The sequence below is a fragment of the Spermophilus citellus genome (assembly GCF_964194105.1).
Source record: "Spermophilus citellus genome assembly, chromosome: 9".
NCBI lineage: Eukaryota > Metazoa > Chordata > Mammalia > Rodentia > Sciuridae > Spermophilus > Spermophilus citellus.
The window spans coordinates 6,147,037-6,162,103 of record NC_138191.1 but is presented as its reverse complement, the minus strand read 5'-3'; the positions used below and the strand labels follow the sequence as shown (position 1 = coordinate 6,162,103).

At 50.7% G+C, this 15,067-nt stretch overlaps 2 protein-coding genes across 4 annotated transcripts; one reads left to right on the top strand and one right to left on the bottom strand.

The window, feature by feature from the left end:
- Positions 1–429: 429 nt before the first annotated feature.
- CKS1B (CDC28 protein kinase regulatory subunit 1B) lies at positions 430–4,477 on the bottom strand (the record flags this gene model as incomplete). Its single annotated transcript, XM_081305529.1, has 3 exons — positions 430–1,201; positions 1,809–1,936; positions 4,419–4,477. 3 exons carry the CDS (start codon positions 4,475–4,477, stop codon positions 1,149–1,151), a joined length of 240 nt encoding a protein of 79 aa, XP_081161655.1. The 3' UTR covers positions 430–1,148.
- A 340-nt stretch (positions 4,478–4,817) lies between these two features.
- SHC1 (SHC adaptor protein 1) lies at positions 4,818–14,973 on the top strand. Of its 3 annotated transcripts, XM_081305525.1 has the most exons (13): positions 4,818–4,972; positions 8,288–8,455; positions 9,008–9,078; positions 9,588–9,651; positions 9,769–9,888; positions 10,149–10,202; positions 10,375–10,426; positions 10,604–10,730; positions 11,597–11,795; positions 11,874–11,943; positions 12,023–12,157; positions 12,311–12,549; positions 13,368–14,973. In XM_081305525.1, the coding sequence occupies exons 2-13, from the start codon at positions 8,291–8,293 to the stop codon at positions 13,494–13,496; spliced, it is 1,425 nt and encodes a 474-aa protein (XP_081161651.1). In that variant the 5' UTR covers positions 4,818–4,972; positions 8,288–8,290; the 3' UTR covers positions 13,497–14,973. The 3 variants fall into 3 exon arrangements, with proteins under 3 accessions (XP_081161651.1, XP_081161650.1, XP_081161649.1); XM_081305524.1 differs by lacking the exon at positions 4,818–4,972 and having other exon boundaries at positions 6,422–8,455; positions 12,026–12,157; XM_081305523.1 differs by lacking the exon at positions 4,818–4,972 and having other exon boundaries at positions 6,424–8,455.
- The last annotated feature ends 94 nt before the right edge of the window (positions 14,974–15,067 follow it).

Genomic DNA, 15,067 nt, shown 5'->3' with positions numbered 1-15,067 from the left:
CACATGCTAGGCAGGCACTCTACCACTTTGCTAGCTACAACCCCAGCCCCATGTTGATACCGCTTATCCAAAGCTGGCACTTTGAAGAACTATTTGAGGATTAAATGGATAGAAGACATGCTACTATTACTTTTAGAGGGTGGAGCTTTTATTTGGTGATATTCTCTTAAATGGCCAGTTTACATCTGTTTAAAATCCATCACCTAATACACACTCCAGACCAATTAATTCAGTCTCTAAGGATAATTTGAGAAATAGTAAAAAACCACCAATGGGCATAGTGAACAGGTCAGAAGTGTGCCAGTTTTAGGCAGGAATGAAAGCACAAAGTAGTCTCTGGTTGACAGCCTCTTCTCTTAACCCTGTGTGCCCTTCAAATATTGGAACCATGTTAAAGGAAGCACCCCTGACTGTACAAAACAGCTTATTTGTTTTGATGAGATGGGGCTGTCCCTATATAACTTCTACCTGTCTCAGTCTTGTAGTTAGAATGAAATATATTTTAGCAAATGTTTGACAGCAAGTCTGCTTAAAGTAGATTACCCGAATGCTCAAATAAACCTCATTATTGCAGAGCTGATTTTCATTATCAAACTGAAGGGCATATAATTATAACCACAATATTGACTTATAATGGTCACCATAAGAATAGGGGAAAAAAGCCTTACAATCACAGAATTAGATTATAAAAACTTCCTCTTTAATCAAGGTTTTTAACATTGAACAGATTTCTCAAATAAAATGGAAAATTTCCAATACATTGAAACATAAATCCATAAGTCACCATACATACAACACCCAGCAGGAAAAAACTAAAACGGCAAGTTCACACAATCCCTGTAACAGCCGTGGTCTGATTCTTACATGCTCCCTCCATCTGCCAAGTGTGTTCTGCTGGATACAGAGCACACTGTGTCTTCTGGGGACACACCCAGCTAAGGCTGTGGTCCACAGAGCACTCATCTGGCAGGGCAGCAGTGGCTCTATTCCACAAGCAAAGCAGTCACCAGCACATTCAAACAGTGGATTGAATATCCTTTAAATATCAAAGTGGAAAACAAGAAGGCAACAAAATCACATTATCAGAAAGATGTCAGAAAGTAAGGACAACTGGGTAAAGCTGAAGGCTGCAAAGTGGCTCGCCAGCTTCATTTCTTTGGCTTCTTGGGTAGTGGCCGACGGAACAGCAAGATGTGAGGTTCTGAAAGAGTGAGTGAAATCTGAGAAAAGCTCACACCATCCTATGTACAACCTATAGTGCATCCCACCACTGGCTAGCTATCACCCACTCAGATCTTTATAACTAAATTAAGATGTAAGCATATGGTCTTAGAAGCAGACCCAGAAGTCTGGCCTGACTGCCAAAACGAGAACCGTTAATATCAGTTTTTGCTGTGTTTATACAGCCCTGGGGTGTCCTTTATTAGTTTTGCCTGGCAGTTGGGTGTCTGGTGTCTTATCAAGAAATATAATTTCCTTTGCTTATTTGAAACACATCCAAGAATTTGCTTTCTGATGGTGAACCAAGCAAGGACCAAAACTAGGATATATGTGGTCTTTAAAAATAATTTTAAAAAGTACCTGCTAACTAAATTAAAGGTTTTTCAGTAGCAGGTTATCTCTGAACTTTTCAGATATTTTACCCTTCCTCTTATTTTTGGTCATTCAAGTTTGTTTAGATAGATAGGGGAAAGAACTCAGTAAATCATTCTCTTCTACTCTATTTGCTTTGGGTTATGCAATCTTATTCTTTCATTCTCTCACTGTAGAAGTTCTTCTATGCAGTTGTTTTTAGCCATTGCACTGACCTGGTTCATGGATCATATAATGAACCCATCCCTGACTCTGCTGAACTCCAAGATTCCTCCATTCAGATTCAGACATCAAATGGGTTTTAGGGACCAGTTTGGCTATGTCCTTGGGCAACATGACATGCCTGTAACAGAAATATGGGGAAATGGGGAATTAGTGTTAGTACTGGGTACAGTTTGTCAGAGAAGTGCATGTATACAAAGACAAGAAAGAAAATAATTTTTTAATTTGTATTTTTTTTTTTTTTTTTTAGTTGTAGATGGACACACCAGTGTAAGCACCTAATTTCCAGGCACTGTTGAGAGGTATTTTCTGCCTTCATGGTCCTCATAGTCTTCTGTTGATTACCCACAATACAATGGGAGTCCCACAAGACTATTACAGTGTTAATAGCTACAGGTGGGTTTTAAGCAGGATTGGCAAGGAAGGGACAGAACTTACTTTGTGGAGAAGAAAGGGCTGTCGTAAAGTGTTGTGTAGAAGAGTCATCATAATCAATAAAATGTAAATAACACTAATTTTCCTAACTCTGAAGGGATATGCCATCAGATTTGGGGAACTCCATGCTTTCCAGACCAAAGGTTATCTCTCTTTATGCAAAGAAATTTATTATTCTGATCTGAATCAGAATAAACCAGATAGCACATTTTCATTAAGCATGTTGAGTCTAAGTGCTCCCTCTGTACTACTAATAAGAGTTTTTCCCCCAAAAGGCAGGGCTGGGGGTGTAGCTCAGATGGTATAGTGATTGCCTAGCATGTGCAAGACCCCCCATTACTGCAAAACCACCAAAAAAAGATAATTCTTATCTAAATGTCTGAAAATAGTTTACATTCTAACAAGCCCCAGGCACAAAATTTGGCTTGATTATATAGACAAAAAAAAACTTAAACCAAAATGCCACAGCTAAGCTGCTAAGAGTTACATCTTTTGGGGGATGAAATTAGTGATTTATTCCTAGCTGTGCAAATATTTTGCTATAACCTTTTGTGTGTGTGTGTGTGTGTGTGTGTGTGTGTGTGTAATACTGGGGATTGAACCCAGGGATACTTTACCATTGAACTACATGCCCAGCCCTTTTTATTTTCATTTTGAGACAGAATCTTGCTAAGTTGCCCAGGCTGAGCTAGAACTTGCAGTCCTCCTGCTTCATTCTCCTTAATCACTAGGATTTTGGGTGTGTATCACCATGCCTGGCACAGAGTTTATTTAATAGTTCGGATGTAGAAAGCGCTGAGAATGACAAAGTTAACTGGGTTCAAGATTTTTTTTTTGGGGGGGCATAAAGATGGTTATGTATTTGTCAACAAATACCAAACAACACTCAAACTTTCTCATAATTCCCCAAGTGTCCAAAGCCCTAAACTAGGCTGGGTGAAAAGACAGAAAAGAGCAGATTTTCACTTTCTGCTCTAAAATTGAGAAGGGGCTAAGATACAAACTAGGAAGTTGTATTTATTTATTTTGTACTGGGGATTGAACCCAGAGGCACCTTACCACTGAGCAACATCCTCAGTCCTTTTTATTTTTTGAGACAGGATTTCACTAATTTACAGAATTTTCTTTCTCAGTAAACTCTGACTGCCCCCTGCCTCAGCTTCCCAAGAAGCTGGGATTACAGGTGTGCACTACTGGTGGAGGAAGTTGTTTTAAGTATTACAATGAATACAGATTGGTATAATGCCAACATTTGTAGAATCCTTTGTCTTTCTTCATTTTCCAATGAAGAATTATTATAGATTTAGATTTTATCAAATCCAAATGCATCCAATGTAAGGCTATTTCTTCACCATCCTTGGTAGATGGATATCCAGTATCTTCTAAGCCTTTCGGTCAAGAGGTACTTTCCTTTTCCTAATTCTACGTTCCTATTCTCATCCAAGGCAGTTAGCTGCCTTCCCTCTTCTTGGAAAGTTCTGTACACCACCACCACCACCACACAGCATGGAGTTTGTCGGTGGCTTCCAGATCTTTAAGTTTGTGAGCAGAGACCATGTCTTACCCTTGCACTTTAGCACACCTGAAACCTTTAAGCGCTCCATAATTGTTCAAGTGAAGGGCATCTACTAGGCCCATACTAGGTACTTGCTGTGTTCTTCGCCCATTTTTGTTCCCCTCAGTTCTTCTAAGTCCCCTTCCTAACACAAGCCAGACAACCACACCCCTTTCCTTTTCCGTGAATAAACAACACTCAAATTCTCTCATAACTCCGCAAGCACCGAGGACGCAAGGGAAATTCCAGCTCCGCTTTTGTCAGCTTCTCTCGTTAGGTACTTGGAATGACTGCGATACGTGCAATTAGGAACGGTGTCTAACAACCACGTGCCCAATAAAATCGTGAGAATGACCCAGAAGCCCCGAAGGGGAAGGCGGTCAGCGCTCTAACCACGCCAGCAATTAACAGAGGGCTGATTTCAAATTCCACTTCATTGTCGTAGGATAGCCCCCCACCCTTCGCGCACGCGCCTTACACTTTCAATCGCACACCCATCCTGTTAATCTTATGCGCATGCGCCGATTTTGTCGCCTCAGTAAGTGACTAACTCCTCTGGCCCTCATTTGTCAAGGCTCACGACCTCGCTAACGGCTCCCGCGCGGGCACTAACCGGTACTCGAATTCCTCGTCGTCGTATTTGTCCGAATAGTAAATTTGTTTGTGCGACATGATCGCTCTGCCTGCGGGCCTCCAACACCGCGCCGCCAACCTCTAAACAACTCCCAGCAGCACGCGCTCCCACCCTCTTTGGCCTCGCTTTCAAACACACCGCCCGCACTTCCTATTGGTCCGTTTGGCTTAAGGCGGGACAACTCCACCTTGAAGCCTCCTATTGGCTTAGATTTGCTTCTCCTCGAGTTCTTATTGGAGTGCAATTCTCACATTCCCGAAGAACAAGCTTGGGTCAAAAATAGGCATCTTATTGGCTATCACTGCTCCATGAGCATTCTCGCGCTGCCATTGGCTGGTTCGGGAAAGTGGGACGGGTGAGGAGGGACCGTGAGGTAGAGGGTCAAGGGTTAGTGAGGCCGGAAGTGAGTGTAATAAAGTTTCTCCGGGGAGGCCGGGCCGGGGAGAAAGTTAGAGCGGCGACTTAAGCAGGCAGTGGCGTGATCCGCAACCAGACTGGCCCGCGGTGCGGTGCGGAGACTCCATGAGGCCCTGGTGAGTCTTGACTTTTTTTACTCGTTAGGCGACCCACTCCTCCACCCCGGAACCCCTCTCCCGGGACCCCACTTCCGGTCGTTATTTGTAAGCCCCGCCTCCTGAGACCCCCTCCCCGGAAGTCCCACCTCCCAACTTCTGGGGTCTCCCCGAACCCCGACTTGTCTTTTATTGTCGTGACTCCACCCTGTCGTCCAGCTTTCCTGGAAGTCCCACCCCCAGGCATGCTGCTAAGCCCTACTACAAGAAACCCTTCTTTAGTCCGTCCACTTCTCCAAAACTCCGCCTCTTCACAGCGACTCTCCGCTAATTCCTGTCTGTCAAAGCCTAGGTTCCCAAAGGGCAAAGGCTTGCTCCTCAAAGGATTACCTTACTGAAGCTGTGACTCGGGGTTCCGCCCCCTCTGGGGGCTCCGCCCCTTCCGTAGTCCACGTCCGACCGTCCCGAAGCTTGGCTGCCTAGAAGTCTGAGGCGCGCGTCTAGGGGCCCACGCCCCCTTAAGAGATTGATCCCTGGGGACCCAGGTCGTCGCCTGCAGAGCTTGTCTCAGTCGCCCGCTTACATTGCCCTGTCCTTCCTCTCTCTGGGCCTCGGGCTCAGGTTCCTGACGCTCGTGCTCCTCCAGGTGGAAAGTCGAAGTCCCCATCCCGGCTGGGAGGGGAGACTAGAGGCGGCCGGCTTCTCTGCCCTTACCTTCAAGTAGATCCTCCAGGTGTGGGTCCACTGGAGGGGCGCTGGACTTGGGGTTTGGTAGGAGAGTGGGAGAGACACTTGCTCAGAATTTTCCTTCCTAGGACCAGCAAACCGCTGAGGTCTTCCTGCCCGAGGCGGGGTGGGGCGGCGGGTTGTTGGTGGCGGCCTTGGGGGCCAACGGGAGCCAAAGTTTCCCTCCACCCGGGAATGGTGGTTTGGAGCCCGGAGAAGCGACTAGTGTCCATTTCGTGGTTTTTAAGGGACCCCTCAGTCCCCCTTCTCTGGGTCTTCCCCTCCCCCTGGGCAAAGCTGTGGTCTGGGCATTCGGTTCTGGTCCTGGCTCCGTTTGCAGCCTTCCTAGCCGGAGACATTCCAGAGGCCCTCGCCATTTCCTGCTACTTCCCGCCCTCCTTCCTCCTCTCTGCTGGCCTGAGAAGCAACACGCGCTTTTTGCCTCACATACCCAATCGCCTGGACCTCCAGCAGGCAATCTTCTTTCTCCCTGTGCAAATTTCAGGAGCCATCCTTTTTTCCTCCAAGTGGCCACACCTTTTGGGTCATTCCCATCTCTGGATCTTGCAGTCTCACACAGCACTTCATCTCTAAAGATGAGGACATACTGGTTGTGTGTGTGTGTGTGTGTGTGTTGGAAGCATGAAGCCATGGCAGAATCCTCCCTCATTCTCTGTTTGAGAGCCGAGGCCTTAGCAAATGGATAATAGAATTCCTTCTCAGGAGTGGGGGAATGCTGTGACGTGCTCTCGGGGATGAGAACTGAGGGAAGCGGAGAGAGTTAACTTTAAGTGCTACTAGTGTTAATCATTTCACTCTTATAGATTGTTTTAATCCTCTGTAGCAAACCTAAGGGTTATGCTGAGATGAGCCTGGGGGAAGATGTATCTTTTACTACTTGTATTTTGGTTACTTTCCAACTTCCTTTATGGCCTCAAGCAGAACTGCGGCAGGAAGTTGTGGGTGGCAGGAATAGGCTTGGGACTGTTCCTTGAGTCCAGCCTCAGCTCATCTTTTGGCACCCCTTTCTCCTGTCCTTATTGACACAGATTTGTCTTGCGACCACTCTATCTATAGTGGCCTGTAGCCTGCATTTCTCTTTGGGAACTTTCATTCTCCCACCTTCCCTTGCCCGACCTCTCCCCTAGTGTGAGGGACACTTTGGTGAGGTTGAAAGCCCTGCAAGAGGAGGGGTCTGGGTGTACCTGGCAGGCCCAAGGGGTTGACCTTACTCTTAGTGCTCTGATCCTCCTTTCTTACCTTTATTATTTTACTTTGCTAATGGTCCCTTGGAAATGGGGCAGAACAGTGCTTGACCATGGGCCATTGTTCCTTGGTTGGTAGGCGCCATACATGGAGAAAGAGGCTTGAACATATCCTCTTGATGGAGTGCTTGCCTTGTAGCTCCCTGAGGCACCACCCAGGTTGGACTTTATTTCACTTACTTCACCAGCCTTGCCCACCCGCTAGGCCCCTGCTGCATCCACTGGGACCACTTCCTTCCTGTCCCGGTTTCCCTCTCCCCAGTCCACAGCTGTTGTTGCAAAGGATGTTAATGGCCCAGGCTCCCCGGGGCCACTACCCCCCTGTATATGGTAGTGGTGGGAGGTGGCCTGGGCTGGAGGATGAGGGAATGTGTGTGTTCAACCTGGACAGGAAGGGAAATGCTGAGTCCCGGGATCCCCTCCCTTTCCACCCCCAGCTGTCTGTTTCCTCCCTCATTCCCCCACTGGTTTCCTGATCTCTTTTGCCTGCCCATGTCCGGTTTGGATTGATCCAGACCTCCTCTTATCTCCTTCCTTTCCTCCCTACTCCTCCATCTTTCCCTTCCACCTCCACTTTCCTCCTCTCCAGATTACTAGTTGCTGCCCTACACTGGGCAGGGGAAGGGTGTCGCTAGCTTTATCCTAGCAGGAGTTCTAGGTTGGGGCGGTGGTTGGGGGAGCTCAGCCCCTCTGAGCCTGTGAGTCAGCACTGTCCTTTGGATTGGTCTCTCTCCTTAGTTCCCCGCCTCTGGGGAGGAGCCAGGCTGCTCCGGGTCCAGCCTATTCTCGTCTTAGCCAGAGAAGAGGTTCCACGCTGGTGGGGATGGGCCCCGAAACCGTCTGGGTCTGACCTGGGGGAATGGAAATCACTTATCCTTCTCCTGCCCCAGGACCCCTGTGACTCCTGGGCCATAGAGGTTCAGCCAGGCTAAGGGCCTGGGGATGCCCCCTGCCTGGCCCCCTTGCCTGAACTGGCAGGGGGGCCGGGCTGGGCAGCAGCCCCCCTCTAACTCCAGCCATGGATCTCCTGCCCCCCAAGCCCAAGTACAACCCACTTCGGAATGAGTCTCTGTCATCGCTGGAGGAGGGGGCTTCAGGGTCCACCCCCCCGGAGGAGCTACCTTCCCCATCAGCTTCGTCTCTGGGGCCCATCCTGCCTCCTCTGCCTGGGGACGACAGTCCCACTACCCTGTGCTCCTTCTTTCCCCGGATGAGCAACCTGAAGCTGGCCAACCCGGCTGGGGGACGCCTGGGGCCTAAGGGGGAGACTGGAAGGGCAGCCGAGGATGGGGAGGGGATCACAGGAGCAGCCATGCCAGACTCAGGCCCCCTGCCCCTCCTCCAGGACATGAACAAGCTGAGTGGAGGCGGCGGGCGCAGGACTCGGGTGGAAGGGGGCCAGCTGGGGGGCGAGGAGTGGACCCGCCACGGGAGCTTTGTCAATAAGCCCACGAGGGGCTGGCTGCATCCCAACGACAAAGTCATGGGACCTGGGGTTTCCTACTTGGTTCGGGTGAGTGAACATCCTCCCTTCCACTCCCTCCCACATCCCCTGTGGTTCCTCTGCTCACTCCAGCTGTACTGGGCTCCCTTCCTCTTCTCCACCAGCCCCCTCTATTTCGGAAACCTTTCTTGCCCCTTCTCTGATTCTCTTCCCCTTGCCTTCCCATCTGGGAAAATTTCTGCCAGGGCCCCCTTTCTTCTTTGGACACTGCCCCCCCATTGTCCCCACCCTGCTTAGCACAATGCCTGGCACATCAAGAGGCTCTCAGTAAGTGTCGGAATGAGTGACTTCTTGATTCTCCTCTCCTTTTCTAGAGATGTCAAAGCATCCCACCCAGTCCTGTCACTGCCCTCTGGATTCCCCCAGTGCATGAGGCCCTCCTAGCTTGGCCCTTTCTCTTTCTCTATGTTTTCCGTGGATTGTGCTTGGTGGGTTGTAACCATAGGTAGTGGGCAGACTATTTCAGCCTTACTTCCCTTAGGATTATGTAGGAAAGCCTTAGGGCTCTGTGGGAAGGGGGTGGGGAGGCTGCTGACCTATGGTCCTCCCCTCCGTCCTTAGTACATGGGCTGTGTGGAGGTCCTGCAGTCGATGCGTGCCCTTGACTTCAATACCCGGACTCAGGTCACCAGGTTAGTGGGGAGTGGCGTGCATTGTGGAAGTCCTAGGATTGTGAGGCCACGGGAAGGGGGACACTTGGTGGTGGCACTAGTGGTGGCTTCGGGTGGTGAAGAGGATTGAGGGAAAGTTAGGGGAGTTAAGTCTGAATGCAAAGAGTCAACTCTGGCATGGCACCTCCTTACCTACCTAGTCTTGGGGGTTGTGGGGAAGGTGGCAGAAATAGTTGGTTGAGTTGAAGTAGAAAATGGAAATTGATGGAAGGTTGCTGCTGCCTTTGGCTAGGGAATGGGACATTTGGTAGCTGGGAAGAGGTGGGGTGATACCCATTGAGGTTCTAACTCAATCAGCCAGGAAGCGGCCTTCAGTGTCATCAAATATTAAAGGCCCTTAATTCAATCCACCACGACAAAGAGCCTGGAGTGCCCTGGGAGTCTGGCCTGGCTTTCCCCTCCCCCAGCCCCATAGCAGCCCCAGCTGGATGGGAGGCATGCTGTGGGTCTGAGTACCCCTCTTTCCCCAGGGAGGCCATCAGTCTGGTGTGTGAGGCTGTGCCGGGTGCTAAGGGGGCAACAAGGAGGAGAAAGGTATGTGGGGTCAGCCGGGCTGGGAGACGTGGAGGGGCGGAACGTGTGGGAGAAGGCTGAGGCAGGAGTTTGCTCTCCTGGTGTGGGCGCCCTCTGAGACTCTGGGCCCTTCCCTAGCCCTGCAGCCGCCCACTCAGCTCTATCCTGGGGAGGAGTAACCTGAAATTTGCTGGAATGCCAATCACTCTCACCGTCTCCACCAGCAGCCTCAATCTCATGGCCGCAGACTGCAAACAGGTTGGTGATGTGGAGCAGGGGGACCAGAAACACTGAGGGGAGGGCCAAGGGAGATCTAGGGATGAGACCAAAACTAGGTGAGAGGATGTGGAGGCAGCAGGATTGTAGGAAAGGAAGAAATTAGGAGGACATGGGGTAAGAAGCCAAGAGAAAGAGACTTGGACTCCAGGGTTCTGGGCCAGGGGTAGGGGCACCCGAGAGTCCTGAGGCTGCCTGACACGTCGTTCCCTTCCTCCTCCGTCCCCTGCCCTAACCCTCAGATCATTGCCAACCACCACATGCAGTCTATCTCATTTGCGTCCGGCGGGGATCCGGTGAGTTGGGGAACAGAGTAAAGGTTGGGGGAGAAAAGTAAAGGGCTAGGGATTGGGAAGGCATTGGCTCGAGAAGTGGGGTGCTAGAATTGTGGGAATATCTGATATATCAGGGCCAGGATGGAGTTGTAACATTTAGCTAACTAGCTTCTTCTGACTCTGTCCACCCCAGGACACAGCTGAGTATGTCGCCTATGTTGCCAAAGACCCTGTGAATCAGAGAGGTGAGGCGTGGTGGGGAGCACTGGGTGGGGCCGGCTGTCAGTAAGGAAGGTGAGCAGGACCTGGGGTTATCCTTTTGTGCTCTGACTTAAGAGGAACTGATAGGGGCTCTGCTGGGAGGATGGGGGCCCTGTCCACACCTCCTTCGAGCTCACTGATGGCCTCTGCCGTGCCCCCAGCCTGCCACATACTGGAGTGTCCAGAAGGGCTCGCCCAGGATGTCATCAGCACTATTGGCCAGGCCTTCGAGTTGCGCTTCAAACAATACCTCAGGAACCCACCCAAGCTGGTCACCCCTCATGACAGGTGAGCCAGCAGGCCCCAGACTGCGAATGGAAAAGTGGGTCTGCTCCTCCCACACTCGAGCTCTGAAAGGTTCAGGGAAGGAAATAACCTGTGGCCCCTGCTTCGCACTTCCTATCATTCTTATGTTTCTGGTGGCCCATCAGGAGAGTCTTTTGAGGCCTTGGCTGCTGCAAGACCAGTCTGCCTCCTCTTTCCCATGGTGGTGCTGCGTTTCCGCTCCTCCCAACGGCGTCTCTTTCTCTGTGGTGGACTTCTCTCTTTCCAGTCTCCTTGCTTCTGGCCCATTCCCATCATTGCCTGCCTCTCCATCCTTTGTTTTCTGCCTCTAACAGCCACCAAGAGTTTGGACTGGGAGGCTCTCTCCTTTTTTGAGATCCCTGCCTTTCCTGCATCAGGCTCCATGGGATTAGCAGGAGGCCAGTAGGTTGTTTTTGGAGAGGTTGAACCATTTTGGAGCAGCCCCACCCTGCTACACAGTGCGTCCCATCTCTCCTGGGAGACATTGTAATAATCGAGGGCATAGCTTAATATTCAAACTTGCTTTATAGTCAAACCTGAATTTAAACAAATAATAATTTAAAAAACATCAGTATTTAAATCTCTGCTGTACTCCCTCTTAGTTGTGAGTCCTCAGGGAAATCTTTTCACCTCTGATTCTCATTTTCCTCATTTTGCAGAGTTAGGGAAGGAGATGTATCAGGTTACAGGGTTGCCAGGAGGATGAAATGATGGGGTTTATAACACCCAACCTTAGGCACAACCCACAGTAAATGCCCAGTATGTGGCCACTGTTCTGTTATCCTAGTGTGGCCCCCTAGCCACCACACATTTACACCCATCTCCTCACTCTGTCCTGTCTCTCTCAGGATGGCTGGTTTTGATGGCTCCGCTTGGGATGAGGAGGAGGAAGAGCCACCTGACCATCAGTACTATAATGACTTTCCGGGGAAAGAGCCCCCTCTAGGGGGGGTGGTAGACATGAGGCTTCGGGAAGGAGCCCCTTCAGGAGTTGCTCGCCCCACTCCACCCAGTATCCAGACCTCTAGCCACTTGGGAGCTACACTGGTAAGTTATTTGGATGGAGGCGCCTGGGCTCAAGTAGGAGTGAGGATCTCTGATCTCACTTGATTTTTATCCCCGCAGCCTGTCGGACAGTCTGCCGGGGGAGACCCAGAAGTCCGTAAACAGATACCACTTCAACCCCCCTGCCCAGGTACAAAGCGGGGGTTGAGGAGGGCAGAGCCAAGGGTGTAAGAGCAGGGCAGGGCCACATTGAGCCTCCCTTTCCTCAGCAGGTAGAGAGCTCTTCGATGATCCCTCCTATGTCAATGTCCAGAACCTAGACAAGGCCCGGCAAGCAGGGGGTGGGGCTGGGCCCCCCAATCCTGCTGTCAATGGCAGTGTACCCCGGGACCTCTTTGATATGAGTGAGTGTATCTGTTTTTGTTTCCCCCACCTTCCTGCTGGGGTACTCCTCTTCTGCCAATCCACTCTCTGCTTTCTTGCTTCCTTTCCTGACGGTCTAGGTCCAGGTGAGTGCTGGGCTAGCTACCTACCCTAACCCTCTCTCTATCCCCTAGAACCCTTTGAAGATGCCCTTCGGGTACCTCCCCAACCCCAGTCCATGACCATGGCTGAACAGCTCCGAGGGGAGCCCTGGTTCCATGGGAAGCTGAATCGGCGGGAGGCAGAGGCGCTGCTTCAGCTCAACGGGGACTTCCTGGTGCGAGAGAGCACGACCACACCTGGCCAGTACGTGCTCACTGGCCTGCAGAGTGGGCAGCCCAAGCACCTGCTTCTGGTGGATCCTGAGGGTGTGGTGAGTGTGGCAGAATTGTACGGGGCGGGGCAGAAGGGAGATACAGTGTCCTTCCGTGCATTCCTTTCTTCCCTCATTGCTTTCTAGTGCTTTCCCCGCTGGCAGCTCTCTGTGGACCTCCCCTGCTCCTCTAGGTGCCTGGCATCCCTCTCCTGTGGCTTAGAGTTCCGTCCTTTCTCATGTCCTTAAGTCTGAGCTGTGTTCTTCCAATCTTGGCCAGTCCTCAAATCCCCAGACCATAAGCCTGTCAGAGCTAGTATCTGCACCCCTCTTTTCTTTTTTATTTTGTGGTGTGGGGATCGAACCCAGGGCCTTGTGTATGTGAGGCAAGCATTCTGCCAACTGAGCTATACCCCCAGCCCCTGCAGGGAAACCACCCTGGAGTGGTTGTGATGTCCAGTGTTAGATGGTAGAGGCTAGATGCCAAGTTTCCTCTTGTAAGAGGAGCTAGGGACCTTCCCAGCTCCCTGTGTGGACTCAGTGTTCAGTCCATTGTCCCCCTTCTCCTCAAAGCTTTGGTTTCTTTTCTACAGCAATCTCAGCTTTTTTTGTATGGTATATCCTCCTCTGAGACATGCCAACTTCCTCCAGGTCCTTCAGCTTCACGATTTGTGGAGTGGTGTCCCCTTCACCTTTTTCCAGTTAATTCCCATCCATCCATTTCTTTGTAGAAAAGCCTTAATGATTAGGGGTGACATCTTTTCTGCTCCCCTCCCCCATCTTCTCCTTTCTCAGACCTGTTGACTGTTCCATCTTCTACAACCTTGTGGGCAGAGGTCTCCTGGACTCTTCATTGAACTGACCCTTTTCCTTCACAGGTTCGGACAAAGGATCACCGCTTTGAGAGTGTCAGTCATCTCATCAGCTACCACATGGACAATCATTTGCCCATCATCTCTGCGGGCAGCGAACTGTGTCTACAGCAACCTGTGGAGCGGAAACTGTGATCCTTCCCAGCCTCTCTCCCAGAAGATGCTCTCCAACCCCCTCCACCTTCCTTCCCAACTCTCAGGAACTCACTTGGGAGTGTTCTGTGGGGCTTGGCCTTGGGTAGGAGCTGGGTGTAGTGTGGACTCTGGGTTTAGTATCCAGCTGAGGGAGGATTTGTCAGGAGCCTGGGGTAGAGCCCTGCTTCTCCCCAAACCTCACCAAAGTATTAATGTACAGAGTGGCCTCCTTGCCTGGGCCTTTCCTGTGCCAATCTGATGTTCCCTTCCTCAAGAAGGCAGGTGCTTGTAATGGAACACGCCCTGTGGTGATAAGTCCAGTGAAGCTATCAACCTTCTGGGGAAGCGGAAACAAATCACACCTCTGGTCCACCCTGGGCTTCAGGGTACCCCTGACCCCTCTCAGTCCCCCTTTGCCCTAGTGTTTAAACTTTGTGCCTTTGACCATCTCCTAGGTCTGAAGATATTTTATGCAAAGAGGCCCCTGAATTCAAGGACAGGGGTGTTGACACCTTTTTGGCTTTTGGAACCCTGCCCTCTTCTTGTTCAGCATCCCTCCAGTTTGGGATGGGAGAACAGAGGCAGGGCTGGCAGCTGTGTCCCCTCTCCCTGGGGATACAAAACCCTTAGAGATTGCTCCAGAACCCCCCTACCGGCCAGGGGGTAGTTGGACCCCTCCCTGCTCAGTGCCTCCTGGCCGGGGGCCCCTCCCACAAGGGGTCTGTATATACATTTCGTAAGCTCCACCTTTTCTCTGTTGCATGCATGTTTTACTCTACAGCCAAAGTAGCCCTTCGTCCTGTAGCTCCACCCTGCCTCCCCATCTGTGGCAGTGCTGTGGCAGTGTGGGTGGCTGAATTTGTGCCTCCTGTACATACAGTAAACTGACCCAGGTGGGTTTTGCGGAGGCGGGAACAGGGGTATTAAGACTCTAAGGCATTGGACAATCCCCAAATACTATCTGTAGATTTGGAACTGTTTTTACTTTATATGCATATACTTTAGGGCTGTAGATTTATTTTCCTAATCTTGATTTCCATGGCTTTTGAGCACAAAATGATGATAATCGATTACATTTATATATCACCTCTTTGACTTTTCCAAGTCCTTTTACAATTGGCATTTTTCTCAGAGGTAACTAGGACTGGGAGCATTTTTTTTTTTTTTTAATGTAAGACCTGCAGCAGAAACTGATTTAGTCTTGGGACTGAGTTTGGGTCCCTTACCGTGAGGCTGGGAAGTGTGGCTGAGTATTGGTACAATGTCACGAAGCGGTGCTTAAAACCTCCAGGTGTGGAGCACCTTCTAGGCGCGACCCTGGAGAGACGACGGAAGCCGGCCCTGCGGGCTCTCCAGGCCGTGGGGATCCGGGAGGATCACTGTTAAATTCTGGCCGCCGCCTCTTTTTGTTTGGATGTTTCCACGGGTCTCAGTTATACCAAAGGGAAAGTCTTCATTAAAATCCGTATTTCTTTTACCTCGGCGTCTGAGACCTCGGAAGGCCTATTGTCTGCCGCGGTGCCTGGGCGGCGGGGGGTCGCGGGCAGCCCCACCTGGCCTCGCCGGGCCGT

Bases quoted from the DNA above. Each gene is read 5' to 3' on its own strand.
- SHC1 (XM_081305523.1), top strand. From the start codon at position 7,961: ATGGATCTCCTGCCCCCCAAGCCCAAGTACAACCCACTTCGGAATGAG. The intron at 8,456-9,007 runs GTGAGTGAACAT...CTCCGTCCTTAG, and splicing joins GGGTTTCCTACTTGGTTCGG to TACATGGGCTGTGTGGAGGT. The intron at 10,427-10,603 runs GTGAGGCGTGGT...CCGTGCCCCCAG, and splicing joins AGACCCTGTGAATCAGAGAG to CCTGCCACATACTGGAGTGT.